We start from the raw sequence: 15,096 nt of genomic DNA on the forward strand, positions 1-15,096 counted from the left end.
AAAGGCACTTTAATACATAAATAGATTGTGTTGCTGTTTACTGACAATAATAAATACTATACTATGTTGTAATACTTCAATAGCGTATATATTAAAGATGCCACATTGTTTAACTAAAAATATCTGCTCTAGACACAAATTACCACACACGTTCTGAGGACACTTCCAGCTGCTTCCAATGTTAAACTGTAAGCTCGGGAAAATTTATGACGAACGCATCGCCAGACATAGCGGTGATTCATGTCATAAAATCAGCTGTGGATTCGAGCTCATGCATTTTTTGGGCACAATTCGGTATAGTAGATCTAAAAAGTTAAATAAACTGTGGGTTCATTTGCCGTAGATGAAGAAAAAAACAAATCCGTTTAAGTGTGAGAAACGTCTCCAAGAGATAATGCGGCGTCGCCCCCTTCTGGCGATCCTTTTTATTTTATTTTATTTGAATGATCAAATATAATTGCTAAAAAGAGTACAATAATGACAGCCCAATTAACTTCTAAATGTTTTATTTTCTCCGCTGGGATTTGACAAGCTTGGACTGCAGGTTCTCTGTGCTGTGCCCACCGATTGTTAAGATCTGAGGGCGCTTGACCCTCTCAAATGTGTAACACTCCACCTTTTCCTCCGATGAAACCGTTCTTGTGCTCAATAGTCGGAAACCCTCTTTCAGTAATATGTCCACTAGCAAACCAAGCACGTTGGTACCGTTAATAAGTCTCCTTTCGTCTGGTTGGATTGTCACATATCTGTAAAAAAAAGAAGTGAAATTTGTAATATTAGCATACATATAATCACAATAACAGCGCGCAGCACCTGGTGGCTGGCAGGTTACGTATATGTTCTGCTTTGATGCACTAATGCATATCTACTAGCAGGATGAAGTATGACATTTGGCATTATTTGTTTGCTTTAAAAAGGCACCGTATAAAATATAAATTGATCGATTGCATCAATTTGTGTAACGCGTTAATTTTGTTAAACTCTAATCTTTAAACGAAATACCCCCATTTGTATATTAAGTAGCATTTAGAATGTTTTGTCCCATGCACCCAAACCTATAAATGTGTGCCTGTATCCATACATAGGACTGCTGCAGGCTGATGTGTGTTTTAAGTCATTCGTACACTTTCCTATACCACGCATGCCGTTTGAGACTTACCTACCATTCATTTTGAAATGTATTTGTAATTGTCCAATAGTTCGACTTTTTTATAAGTGGAAACGCGCATTACATAGCAATACTTCGCGTGAGTGTGCTTTGTTCACAGCACACAGACCCAGAATTGTGTGTTTCCGATCTTGCGCTTGCAGTCGTGTTCGAAAAGATAAACGAATTAATGAATGTTAAGCATGCAATTTCTGACTAATTACCTCGCCGCGAATTCCTCTCCTGCGGAAAAATCATTGCCGCACTGGAACACTAAGTCATGATGAGAAGGACGCTGCAACGGCACTGGAGCCATAGGTTTCGTGGGCTGATAGGCGTACGTCCAGTTACCGGCGGTCTGGTCTACGAGAATAGATATTCTTGCAGCCAGCATTTCGATTGTGCCGCTGCAAGAGCAGAATATCCGGAAGAATGAGTGCGTTTCCTGAAGTGAGAAGCGAACCTCGAGTATCTCCGCTCTAGGTCGGATCGAGTCTTTGCTAAGCACATCCGCGAGAGTCCGGAGTTCGTAGAATTCTGCCTCGCGGCACAGCGCTTCGTATTCCATGAAGTCCGGAGGGATGCAAACTTGCCGATTCCTCATGTAGTCTAGGATAAATCTGAACAAATCCCCGTCTCGGTCGATGAAGAACTGTCCATTAATGATGCGAATTTCAGGATCGCTCCCATCTAACATACGCGCGAGTTTACACTCCGGGAATCTCTTTAATGTAGTAACAACCGTTGTAAATTTGTGTCCTCCCACGTTTATAGTGACAACTTCTTGGTTGCTCATTTTTTCGTTAAATGATAAGATACACCAGCGTACGTGTATTTCCTTTTCAATCTGAACTTCGAGGTTTTAGAATAATGTAACGCTTAAGTATTTGCCCCAGTGGCGTTGTTAAGACTTATTAAACAAACAGCTCGTGTAGTTGCTAAGGTGTGCCACGATCCGCGTTTAAAGTTTCCACAGGCTCTCCGCCCCTTTACTTGTTTTATCCCAGCTTTCCAGTCTTGTCTTACACTGAGGAAGTTAGACTGATGCTAAGTAAAGCTTTGACAAGCGATACTTCAGGCTCAGTAGCTTCCATGTCCAAGCATTCTAATTATGAAAAAAATAATTAATGATTTTATAAGATGTGAAAATACAGTACTTACAAGTGTTAATGAAGCATATGGCATCGTGGGTTTTTTAATGATACAGTTTTGACCAGTTATCCGTATCTCTTCATCGTCTTAGTTTGACCTGCGATTTACACTTCATGAAATAACGAGGCTGTCATAACGTAACCAAGCTCCTTTAACACTCGGTTAGTCTCAGAAATACGAGATCGCTGGCACGGTGTTTGACAGGTGAATATTGCGAAAACGTCACAACGGATTCGATTTTTCATTGGGCTCTTCATTTTGTGTCACTTTTTTTCACTAATAGGGAAAGCTGTAGTTGAAATCCCCGCCCGTCTCTCTTTACTGGGAGCCTCAAACCTGTAAAAGTCAGTTTGAGAATCGAGGAGCAGTGCTAAGGTATTGTTTTTTATAAGATCTCTCATTAAGTCTTAGTTTCACTGTTTCATCTGGTTAACTGCGGGATGGTGCGCATTGTATTTTTTCACTTATTTAGTTAGATGTTCGGTCTAAACATTCTCGATTGTAATTGAAACTTGCCATTTTTCATCCTTTGATAAGAGATCCATAGGGGGGCAGATTCCTAGTAAAGAACCAAAAATAACATCATATTTGTATCACTGACTTTGAAATATTCAGAAATTGATATCCTACATGATTATGTTTGGAAATGATCAATTTTAACCTTCTGGAACTGGCCTTAGAGGACTAGGACCACCCGTAAAGAATACAATATTACAAATATTATATTTTTTATCAGCAACCTCGAAATACAATAAAACGCTCCATATGTCTGTATTACTGGTCCTCTTTTTTGAGGTTTTGTGAAAAGGAATAACTTTGATCCATCATGTCCCATTAAAGGGTGAACCCCCTGGGGTTGGTTGATGTGGCTTGCACAACTTTCAAGTCATTTTGATATTGTTGTTGAAGACACCAATTAGTTTACTCTTTATCATAAGGGTGTAATTACCTGCACAAAATATGGTCAAAGAATAGTCTAAAATGAGAGGGTTTGGGACGGGGTGGAAAAGCTCAGTGTCTGGCATAACAAGACGTCAAGATGTACAAAATGGTATATCATATGCAGGGTTTTCTTGTGAGTCAGAATTCATTAGTAATTCTTGTGGGCATAAGATGATGTACTGCCAAGGTAAATGTGCACAATCTCTGATATTATAAAGGTGGTCACAAGTATGTATGCCTACACCAGCCATTTCTGGGGGTGGACGTTTTATTATGCACATTGTGGAAGGGTTCTAGAATAGTAGTTAATGAAAAGACTTAAGGAGTCTCTGTGTGCTTTTTCCATTTGTTTACCTGGTGAGAGTTTCAGTGGTAAGAATAAGAAGAGATTTGTTCTCGCATATATCAAGTGTCTCAGAATAACTCCTAGGAACTGCAGAAAAAAGTCTAATTAAGATAAGAATTTGTCCAGTTGCAGAGGAGGACATGTGTAGTAGTTATGAAGCATCCCAAGCCTCTCAATGGCACTCATGAAGGCATTCCATGTTTTTTTTGGAGCTCATGATGACGCTTTGTAGTTTTTTGATACTAAAACAAGGCTTCACCACAAAGATAATAATAATAAAAACAATAATATTCAAAGAAGAAGGAAAATGTAATAATATTGCACTAAGCTGTACAAAATTGATATTTAACAACATCAAGAGTAATATTATAACAAGCACCACGATGGATGGACAGACTGAGACACACACAGAATGATACTAAAGCCCGATTGTTGGTCATGTTTATTTAAAAATGATTTATCCACAGCCATACTTTCAGAAGAATCACCTTCCTGCTGTTGTGGTCACAGGGATTACCTTATAAAATGAACAGTTTCTGAAACTAGCCACGGCTATTCCGGCACTTTCTGAAGTCACTTCTCCCCTCCAGTGTTTCCGATTTTCTTCGAAAGTTGCATCTCAGTGTTCTCCTCAGAAATTTTTTCCAGCCGGATGGCATGAAAAAAGTAGCCGGGTGGGGCAGGACAGGGAAATTTGCACTCTTTTTATTAGTTAAATTATTATTATTTTCCAATGCTCAATATGACTTCCTTTTTTAAGGTTTGGTACTTGTGTCAGAATATTTTTATTAAATTTAAGAAGTATCCAATTCACGATCCTGCAACCCTAACAAAAAATTTAAATAACAATTGTTATGACAATCCAAGAGGCACAAGTACAGGTGCTGGTCATAAAATAAGAAAATCATGACAAAGTTGATTTATTTCAGTAATTCCATTCAAAAAGTGAAACTTGACTGATGTATTTCAAATGTTTATATCTTTTAATTTTGATGATTATAACTGACAACTAATGAAAGTCCTAAATTCAGTATCTCGGAAAATTAGAATATCAATTAAGACCAATGCAAAAAATGATTTTTAGAAATGTTGGCCAACTGAAAGGTATGAACATGAAAAGTATGAGCATGTACAGCACTCTATATTTAGTTGGGGCTCCTTTGGCCTGGATTACTGCGGCAATGCAGCATGGCATGGAGTCGATCAGTCTGTGGCACTGCTCAGGTGTTATGAGAGTCCATGTTGCTCTGATAGTGGCCTTCTCTTCTGTTTCTTTTTCCGGTTTCTTTGTGGTGGCGGCCTGCGCCACCACCACCTACTCAAAGCATCACGATGCACCAACATTGATGGACTGAAAGCCAGAAGTCTACGTGACCATCATCATCAGGTCCTTCCATGAAAACCCTAAATACAAAGAGGACTGTTTGACTTATGTTAGGTAGATTGCCCAGAGGGGACTAGGCGGTCTCTTGGTCTGGAACCCCTACAGATTTTATTTTTTTCTCCAGCCTTTGGAGTTTTTTTTTTTGTTTTTTCTGTCCACCCTGGCCATCGGACCTTACTCTTATTCTATGTTAATTAGTGTTGACTTATGTTTATCTTTTATTGTGTCTTCTATTTCTCTATTCATTTTGTAAAGCACTTTGAGCTACATTTTTTTGTATGAATATGTGCTATATAAATAAATGTTGATTGATTGATTGATTGATTCAGCTCTTCTGAATTGTTGAGTCTGGCATATTGCATCTTCCTCTTCACAATACCCCATAGATTTTCTATGGGGTTAAGGTCAGGCGAGTTTGCTGGCCAATCAAGAACAGGGGTACCATGGTCCTTAAATCAGGTACTGGCAGCTTTGACACTGTGTGCAGGTGGCAGGTCCTGTTGGAAAATGAAATCTGCATCTCCATAAAGTTTGTCAGCAGCAGGTAGCATGAAGTTTTAGTGCTCTAAAACTTCCTGGTAGACGGCTGCGTTGACCTTGGACCTCAGAAAACACATTGGACCAACACCAGCAGATGACATGGCACCCCAAACCGTCACTGACTGTGGAAACTTTACACTGGACCTCAAGCAACATGGATTCTGTGCCTCTCCTCTCTTCCTCCAGACTCTGGGACCTTGATTTCCAAAGGAAATGCAAAATTTACTTTCATCAGAGAACAGAACTTTGGAGCACTCAGCAGCAGTCCAGTCCTTTTTGTCTTTAGCCCAGGCGAGACGCTTCTGACGCTGTCTCTTGTTCAAGAGTGGCTTGACACAAGGAATGCGACAGCTGAAACCCATGTCTTGCATATGTCTGTGCGTGGTGGTTCTTGAAGCACTGACTCCAGCTGCAGTCCACTCTTTGTGAATCTCCCCCACAGTTTTGAATTGGTTTTGTTTCACAGTCCTCTCCAGGGTGCAGTTATCCCTATTGCTTGTACACTTTTTTCTACCACATCTTGTCCTTCCCTTCGCCTCTCTATTAATGTGCTTGGACACAGAGCTCTGTGAACAGCCTACCACTTTAGTAATGACCTTTTGTGTCTTGCCCTCCTTGTGCAAGGTGTCAATGGTCGTCTTTTGGACAACTGTCAAGTCAGCAGTCTTGCCCATGATTGTGTAGCCTACAGAACTAGACTGAGAGACCATTTAAAGGCTTTTGCAGGTGTTTTGAGTTCATTAGCTGATTAGAGTGTGGCACCAGGTGTCTTCAATATTGAACCTCTTCACAATATTCTAATTTTCTGAGATACTTAATTTGGGACTTTCAGTAGTTGTCAGTTATAATCATCAAAATGAAAAGAAATAAACATTTGAAATACATCGGTCTGTGTGTAATGAATGAATCTAATATACAAGTTTCACTTTTTGAATGGAATTACTGAAATAAATCAACTTTGTCATGATATTCTAATTTTATGACCAGCACCTGTATTGTCGCTGTCAGGAAGAAAAGTGAAAACAATGAAAAAAAGTATGGGAAACCTAATGAAGAAAATTTTTAAAATATTCTTCAAAGCCAACTTGCATATGCAGAAGGTGTCTTCAGTTAAATATTTATTCTTCTTTTCTTCCTAGAAGCCTAGTTGTCTGCAGCTTTTCCATAATCAAAGTCTCCAGGATCTGGGCCCTCCGAGGAGATCAGCAAGAGATTATTTAGTGTGCTTTGTTTCATGCAATTTCTCAAACATATCTTGATCATTTTAAGGGCAGAAAACCCCCTTTCACATTCAGCTGTGCTTACTGGGATCACTAGCCCAATATGAGCTAGTCTTGCTAAATTTGGAAACGACTCTTTGAGCTCTGATGTTGTTGACATCATTAGTAAAATCTGTTTTGGACTGAAGTCTTTGTATGATTGACTTCTGATCATTTTAGACGCAACTGTCCATTCTTGCGTGCTACTTTCATATTTTAAAATCGGAGGGTTACCATTTTTGGAATAATGATTGAAAAGAATTTCAGCAGACTTGCTTGAATCATTAGTTTCTGCATTGAAAACTTTTGAAAAGCTGTAAATAATTGGCATGTCATGGAATCTTTCATTTAGGTGCTTGACAATTGTCTCTAGGTATTTATCATATATTGCAGTTTTGAATTACATCACTCTGTGTATAAACAATGTGGAGATCTGACCATTCTTCTGCCAGGCTTTGAAATTATCTCCCAGGAGTGTTTTTTAACTCCATGATGGACAATTATGTGGTGAGCAAAATTGGCTCAATTTTGGTACGATTGACATCTTGCCTTTTCCAAGCCTTAGATAAGTTGGACAACAAAGGTAATACGTCTAAAAGGATCATCAAAGAGGAAACAAAATTTTAAGTTTTAATACATCTGCTTAATCCTTCAGCTGTGATGTCATTTCGTTCAGTGGGCTCTCTTTCCTGTACAGCTATGACACTCATCATACACTGTCGTAGTGACTGTACTGCAAAGTCATGAGATAGCCATCTAGTGTCACTCTGCCATTTTCAGCTTAATCTGGAGAATGTTCAGAATATTTAGAATTTCCGTTAAACCAGCCATCCTAACTGAAGAGTTTTGGAAGAAATAGAACAGCTGCCTTAAGATGTCATTCAGTTTTGTTAAATAAGGTACAGCAGCTGCTGCTTGGGCACTTGCAAGGGCCAATCGGTGGTTTACACAGTGGCAGTTGACCAAGAGTCCAGATGTTTTATCTTTAAGCAGTTGTGCCACACCTTTTTGCTTCCCAATCACAACAGCTGCTCCATCTGACCCTAGTCCAACCAGATTAGTAGTGTTCAAGCCTAGAGTGTCCATTGTCTCACTCGGTGGTTGGTTATAGTCTCCACTTTGCCATCAATCATATTTTAGGTTGATACAAAGCTAATTCTGACCTCTTTAGTGACCTGGCAAACATATTTAATGTAAATAATTAATTGTTTTACAACTGATATGTCTGTGGTTTCATCACACAGAATACTGAAAAAATTTTCAGCGTGTATATTTTTCAGTGTTAGATTTTATTTCTGATGCTAAGACATCCAGCAGCTCTTGCATTATTCTTTCAGAGGTGTAATGTGCATTTTTACCAACATTGAGATGTTGGAAAAAGGAACAACCCATTTCTTTACAGTGTCTTAAACCTTTACAAACAACGTTGTATGTGGCAACTCATTTTTTCGAATTCTTGTGCATGGCACGTTTACCCAAGGTAATTCCCTCCTTGGGGGGTGTTTGTTTGAATATTTTATGCACAATGAGCACCACATACCATTTTCATTCACCAATAGCCAATCGAAATCTTTAAACCATTGTTTGTTTATGCTGGATAAGTGGCGCTTAGATTTATCGATTGGCAGAGGGTGTGCTGAAGACATTTCCCCAGAAGAACCAGCTTCTGCAGTGTCTTTGTCTGAAATTGCCACATGATGAGTTGATGCTGCACCTTCATTAGTTTTTGGCGTCTCTTTTCTGAAATAACTGAGCACTGTTGTTTTCTGAACACTTTTTTGCTCATGTTGGTAAAACATTTGGAATAAATTAAAAGTACCTATGAATAAGACTTTTGAGTGGGAAAGTGAAAGCCTGTTGGATATTCAGTGCACACTTGCACTACGGCAGGGCAAGATATGAACAAAAAGAAATGGGGAATGGGTCACTTTAACAAAACTACGGAAGCGTATTAGGGCCACGGTGAAGAAAAAAAACTATATGTCGAGAATAAAGTCGACATGTTGACTTCAGTGTAGAGAACTTTATGGCAGGTGTGACGAGGCTCCAGAAAACTGAATGTATGAATGGGAATCGCACAGGTTTAACTTAAATATTGTGTAAATGTTGGGTTCGTGATCTGGTGGTCGGAAACAGAAACACAGGATTAAATGGATGTTCTTCTGAGCGGGCTTTTTTATTGCATGCGTGCTGTCTCTGTCTGACGTACCAAAACCCCAATTCCTATCCTTCTTTTTTCTTTCTCCACGTAACCAATAAATCATTAGATCTGCGTCTGTCATCTCACAATGTCATGCGAGGTGGCAGCCGGACGCTCAACTAAATTAGCCGGGCGGAGCGCCTGGAGAAATGTTTAGTTAAATATTGCAAAGCTGCATCTTCCCTGTGGCCAAAAAATGTAATGTTACCAGCACTTTCTTTTCAGCTGACAACACAATATTTCTCTGTGTAGATGTTATGATCACGTGATGTACAAGCTTTGTTACGAATATTATTCAAATTCTATAAAATCAATATCTTTTTACAAGTTCATTGTTGTCCAGAGCTTACAAAACATTGACACTCACCCGGGATGTGTATGCTGATCTCTGCCTGAGCACTCCAGCTCCCAATGAGTTAGGACAGCTCGTGACCTCATGTAAATGTGATGAAGTTAGGAGTAGTTTTCTAGATTAGGAAAACTGATAAAATGCTATTACCCCTTTTTCTATGATTAGGACTCAGATGTTTTTTTAGCCAATGCAGTGCTTAATGTGAGATGCCTGATAAATACAGTCACATATATTACTTTTAATCTTAAACTATTCTCAGTGTATCTCAGGCTACTTGGGAGATGCAGTTGTTCCAGCTTGCCCTGGATTGGCTATATCTAATTAACCGTGCCTAATACCAGAATTAAGACCCATTTCTATATATATCTATTTCTAAATTTACTTGGAAATTCACTCAGGCTTCACACCACAGGAATTTATGCAACGTCTATGCTAAGGTAATGTCAAATTTAACAGCTGTAATTACTAAATCTTGTTGCTTCCAAAGGTTTCAACTATGAATCGTATGAAATCACTAATTGCAGAATCCATCCATTTTCCAACCCGCTGAATCCAAACACAGGGTCATGGGAGTCTGCTGGAGCCAATCCCAGCCAACACAGGGCACAAGGCAGGAACCAATCCTGGGCAGGGTGCCAACACACCCACACACCAGGGCCAATTTAGAATCGCCAATCGACCTAACCTGCATGTCTTTGGACTGTGGGAGGAAACTGGAGTGCCCGGAGGAAACCCACACAGACAAGGAGAGAACATGCAAACTCCACGCTGGAAGGATCCGGGAAGCGAACCCGGGTCTCCTAACTGCAAGGCAGCAGCGCTACCACTGCACCACCGTGCCGCCCCTAATTGCAGAATTCCCTGAGAAATTTTATTCAAAGTCCCAAATGTCATGTTTGTTCTGCAATGTTGCCTATTTTCGGCAGACTATCAACAAGGAACACACCAAAATAGGCAGTAATCTTGGCCAATTATTTCTTGTTTTGCTTGGCTGTTTTAAAAAAATCACAAAACAATGAAGTCTGTGCTGGCAATAAAACACATTCTTTCCTTTCTTTCTTGCATAAGCCACTATTTGTTACCATTGTGCACACTGTATTTCTGGTTGAGCATTCACTGGATCTTAAATCTCAGTGATACAAGAGCCCTTGCGCACCCCTACCACTAGCGACTGGCAACAAAAATCAAAGCAATTTGCAGTGCCCCATGACTGAGATACTGGGGTGTGACACATCACATGCTTGATGGTAGCAGGCATGCACTGTCACTGTTTACAACTCCTTTTTATTTCCCCAAGATTATTTATGTGATGGTTATGACTGAAAATCGTAGAAAAATCATATAGTATGACACAATTTAAGGTGAGGAAACAGTCTACCTAGGTTTTTTGGTCCCAGCCAAGAGGAATAGAAAATAAATTCCCAGACAGTTGTGGGGTTACTCACCAACCTCCAGCTGGAAACTGCCAAGTTGGAGTTCTGGTGGACTACAGCATCCCTTCAAGACAACTATGAGTTGCAGAGAGGAAGATTGTAGTGCTGTTGGAAAATTTGGAGTACAAAGTACACTAAATACAACTCTTAATATTTAATTTGTGTGTTTCAGTTTTGTGTGTTTTATTTTAGAATTAATTTGATAATGATTTCTGCAACTGAAATAGCATGTAGGTACAATTGACCTCATTAGATCATTAATATCTAATAACAAGGTGCTGACAGCATTCTTTGGAAATGTTGGCCCATATTGATAGGATAGCATCTTGCAGTTGATGGAGATTTGTGGGATGCACATCCAGGGCACGAAGCTCCCGTTCCACCGCATCCCAAAGATGCTCTATTGGGTTGAGATCTGGTGACTGTGGGGGCCATTTTAGTACAGTGAACTCATTGTCATGTTCAAAAAACCAATTTGAAATGATTTGAGCTTTGTGACATGGTGCATTATCCTGCTGGAAGAAGCCATTAGAGGATGGGTACATGGTGGTCATGAAGGGATGAACATGGTCAGAAACAATGCTCAGGTAGCCCGTGGCATTTAAACGATGCCCAATTGGCACTAAGGGGCCTAAAGTGTGCCAAGAAAACATCCCCCACACCATTACACCACCACCACCAGCCTGCACAGTGGTAACAAGGCATGATGGATCCATGTTCTCATTCTGTTTACGCCAAATTCTGACTCTACCATTTGAATGTCTCGACAGAAATCGAGACTCATCAGACCAGGCAACATTTTTCCAGTCTTCAACTGTCCAATTTTGGTGAGCTCATGCAAATTGTAGCCTCTTTTTCCTATTTGTAGTGGAGATGAGTGGTACCCGGTGGGGTCTTGTAGCTGTTGTAGCCCATCCGCCTCAAGGTTGTGCGTGTTGTGGCTTCACAAATGCTTTTCTGCATACCTCGGTTGTAACGAGTGGTTATTTCAGTCAAAGTTGCTCTTCTATCAGCTTGAATAAGTCGGCCCATTCTCCTCTGACCTCTAGCATCAACAAGGCATTTTCGCCCACAGGACTGCCGCATATTGGATGTTTTTCCCTTTTCACACCATTCTTTGTAAACCCTAGAAATGGTTGTGCGTGAAAATCCCAGTAACTGAGCAGATTGTGAAATACTCAGACCGTCCTGTCTGGGACCAACAACCATGCCACGTTCAAAATTGCTTAAATCGCCTTTCTTTCCCATTCTGACATTCAGTTTGGAGTTCAGGAGATTGTCTTGACCAGGACCACACCCCTAAATGCATTGCAGCAACTGCCATGTGATTGGTTGATTAGATAATTGCATTAATGAGAAATTGAACAGGTGTTCCTAATAATCCTTTAGGTGAGTGTATATATATATATATATATATATATATATATATATATATATAAAACTGCTCAAAAAATTAAAGGAACACTTTGAAAACACATCAGATCTCAATGGGAAAAAGAAATCCTCCTGGATATCTATACTGATATAGACTGGGTAATGTGTTAGGAACGAAAGGATGCCACATCGCTTGATGGAAATGAAAATGATCAACCTACAGAGCCCTGAATTCAAAGACGCCCAAAAATCAGAGTGAAAAATGATGTGGCAGGCTAGTCCATTTTGCCAAAATTTAATTGCAGCAACTCAAATTGTACGCAGCACTTTGTATGGCCCCTGTGTTCTTGTATACATGCCTGACAACATCGGTGCATGCTTCTAATGAGATGACAGATGGTGTTGTGGGGATCTCCTCCCAGATCTGGACCAGGGCATCACTGAGCTCCTGGACAGTCTGAGGTGCAACCTGGTGGCATTGGATGGACCAAAACATAATGTCCCAGAGGTGTTCTATTGGATTTAGGTCAGGAAAGTGTGGTGGCCAGTCAATGGTATCAATTCCTTCATCCTCCAGGAACTGCCTGCATACTCTCACCACATGAGGCCAGGAATTGTCGTGCACCAGGAGCCACTGTACCAGCATAGGGTCTGACAATGGGTCCAAGGATTTCATCCTGATACCTAATGGCAGCCAAGGTGCCTTTGTCAAGCCTGTAGCGGTCTGTGTGACCCTCCATGGATATGCCTCCCAGACAATCATTAACCCACCACCAAACTGCTCATGCTGAATGATGTTACAGGCAGCATAATGTTCTCCATGGCTTCTCCAGACCCTTTCACTTCTGTCACGTGCTCAGGGTGAACCTGCTCTCATCTGTAAAGCACAGGGCACCAGTGGTGCATCTGCCAATTCTGGTATTCTATGGCGAATGCCAATCGAGCTGCATGCTGCTGGGCAGTGAGCTCAGGGCCCATTAGAGGACATGGGGCCCTTGGGTCACCCTCATGAAGTCTTTCTGGTTGTTTGGTCAGAGACATTCACACCAGTGGCCTGCTGGAGGTCATTTTGTAGGGCTCTGGCAGTGCTCATCCTGTTCCTCCTTGCCCAAAGGAGCAGATACTGGTCCTGCTGATGGGTTATGGACCTTCTATGGCCCTCTCCAGCTCTCCTAGAGTAACTGCTTGTCTCCTAGAATCTCCTCCATGCCCTTGAGACTGTGCAGGGAGACACAGCAAACCTTCTGGCAATGACACGTATTGATGTGCCATCCTGGAGAAGTTGGACTACCTGTGCAACCTCTGTAGGGTCCAGGTATCGCCTCATGCTACCAGTAGTGACACTGACTGTAGCCAAATGCAAAACTAGTGAAGAAACAGTCAGAAAAGATGAGGAGGGAAAAATGTCAGTGGCCTCCACCTGTTAAACCATTCCTGTTTTGGGGGTCATCTCATTGTTGCCCCTCTAGTGCATCTGTTGTTAATTTCATTAACACCACAGCAGCTGAAACTGATTAACAACCCCCTCTGCTACTTAACTGACCAGATTAATATCCCATAAGTTTCATTGACTTTATGCTATACTCTGATTAAAAAGTGTTCCTTTAATTCTTTTGAGCAGTATATATATAGATATAGATATATAGATATAGATATAGGTAGGTTGGGTGTGCAATGGGTGTTAAAAATGTAGTAAATACAATGCACAAAACAGAACACAAGTAATCCTCTTCATTGAGCTAGATGGCCAATCAGGGACACCTCTGAAATACAATGCAGAAGTATAAAGCCAGTGTGCTGCAGGAACTTTCAAGGCAAAATACAAGAATAGATTATACCACTCACTAAATTCACAACTATCAGGATACAGATTTGTTAAAAAATCAAAAACAAAGTAGGAACTAATTAATATACCTGTAAATTAAAAATAATATCTGTCAATTAGTTAGTTGTAGAACCACAGACAGATTGTAGAAATTTATTCAGAGACAAGCCAGACATAGTCAAAAGTCTTGGTACCTCATGAATAAACGGTGCATACACACAAAAAGGTTGCATATGCCAGTTTCCATGCACACTTCAAGAAATATAAAGATTAAACCTGTCATAAAGCCACACACATTTTCATGGCAGGTGTCCCCTTTGCTTAGACACTTTTCTGCTCGGTTTTGCAAACTGGCGGCACCCAGCTTCAAAGCAGAGCTACTGTTTCTGTGGTTTACTTTTCTTTTTTAGATTCACATCAATGATGCAGGTTTTATCAAATACACAAATTAAGTGTATATCATTTAAAATTTAATTAACCTGATCATTGTGTAACAATTTAATGGTGCACGGAATGGCCAAACTATTTCAAGTACCATGGCTGCTTTAGCGTTATCTGAAGACATCACAAAAGGAAGAATTAGAAGAAAGCCTGTATTTACAAATGACAACAACTGGCTTCAAAGCAGATTCAGATTTCCAAGAGCTATCCTCTTGGAGGTTTGTGCTAAACTGGTGCTGGCTTTAAAAAGGCCGACTTTGAGGAATTGTGCTCTACCTGCTCCTTTGCAACTTCTGTCATTTTTAGCCACAGGAGTTTTTCAACGTGAACTTGCTGACCACTCGGGTATTTCACATTCATCACTGAGTTGTGCCATGTCAGCTGTATAGGATGGTATTATCCGCTTGCAGCAGAACTTTCAATTAACTAAAATCTGTAAAATGAATGATTTGAGCAGCTAGTGAACAGCTCATTGCAGTAGTCAATCCTACTAGAAGTGTCTTAGTATCCTGCATACATTTTCCAACATTTTTAAGGTAGAAAAAACATGTTTTGGATAGTTTTGTAACATGTTCTTCAAATACCATGCTACTGTCAAAGATATCACTTAGATTGCTGTCAAATTCAGTAAAACTAATGGTGATTCCATCTGAGTTAAATAGTGGCAAAATATTGCTATAATCAGCATCTTTCCCTCCAAT

At 40.3% G+C, this 15,096-nt stretch overlaps 1 protein-coding gene across 1 annotated transcript; it reads right to left on the reverse strand.

Annotated features, from left to right (window-relative positions):
* Positions 1-489: 489 nt before the first annotated feature.
* Positions 490-2,101, reverse strand: LOC120524413 (putative potassium channel regulatory protein). Its single transcript, XM_039746268.1, has 2 exons — positions 1,372-2,101; positions 490-746 (listed from the first exon to the last, which is right to left on the reverse strand). The coding sequence occupies exons 1-2, from the start codon at positions 1,941-1,943 to the stop codon at positions 506-508; spliced, it is 813 nt and encodes a 270-aa protein (XP_039602202.1). The 5' UTR covers positions 1,944-2,101; the 3' UTR covers positions 490-505.
* Positions 2,102-15,096: the final 12,995 nt, after the last annotated feature.

This window comes from Polypterus senegalus, chromosome 2, assembly GCF_016835505.1.
Source record: "Polypterus senegalus isolate Bchr_013 chromosome 2, ASM1683550v1, whole genome shotgun sequence".
NCBI lineage: Eukaryota > Metazoa > Chordata > Cladistia > Polypteriformes > Polypteridae > Polypterus > Polypterus senegalus.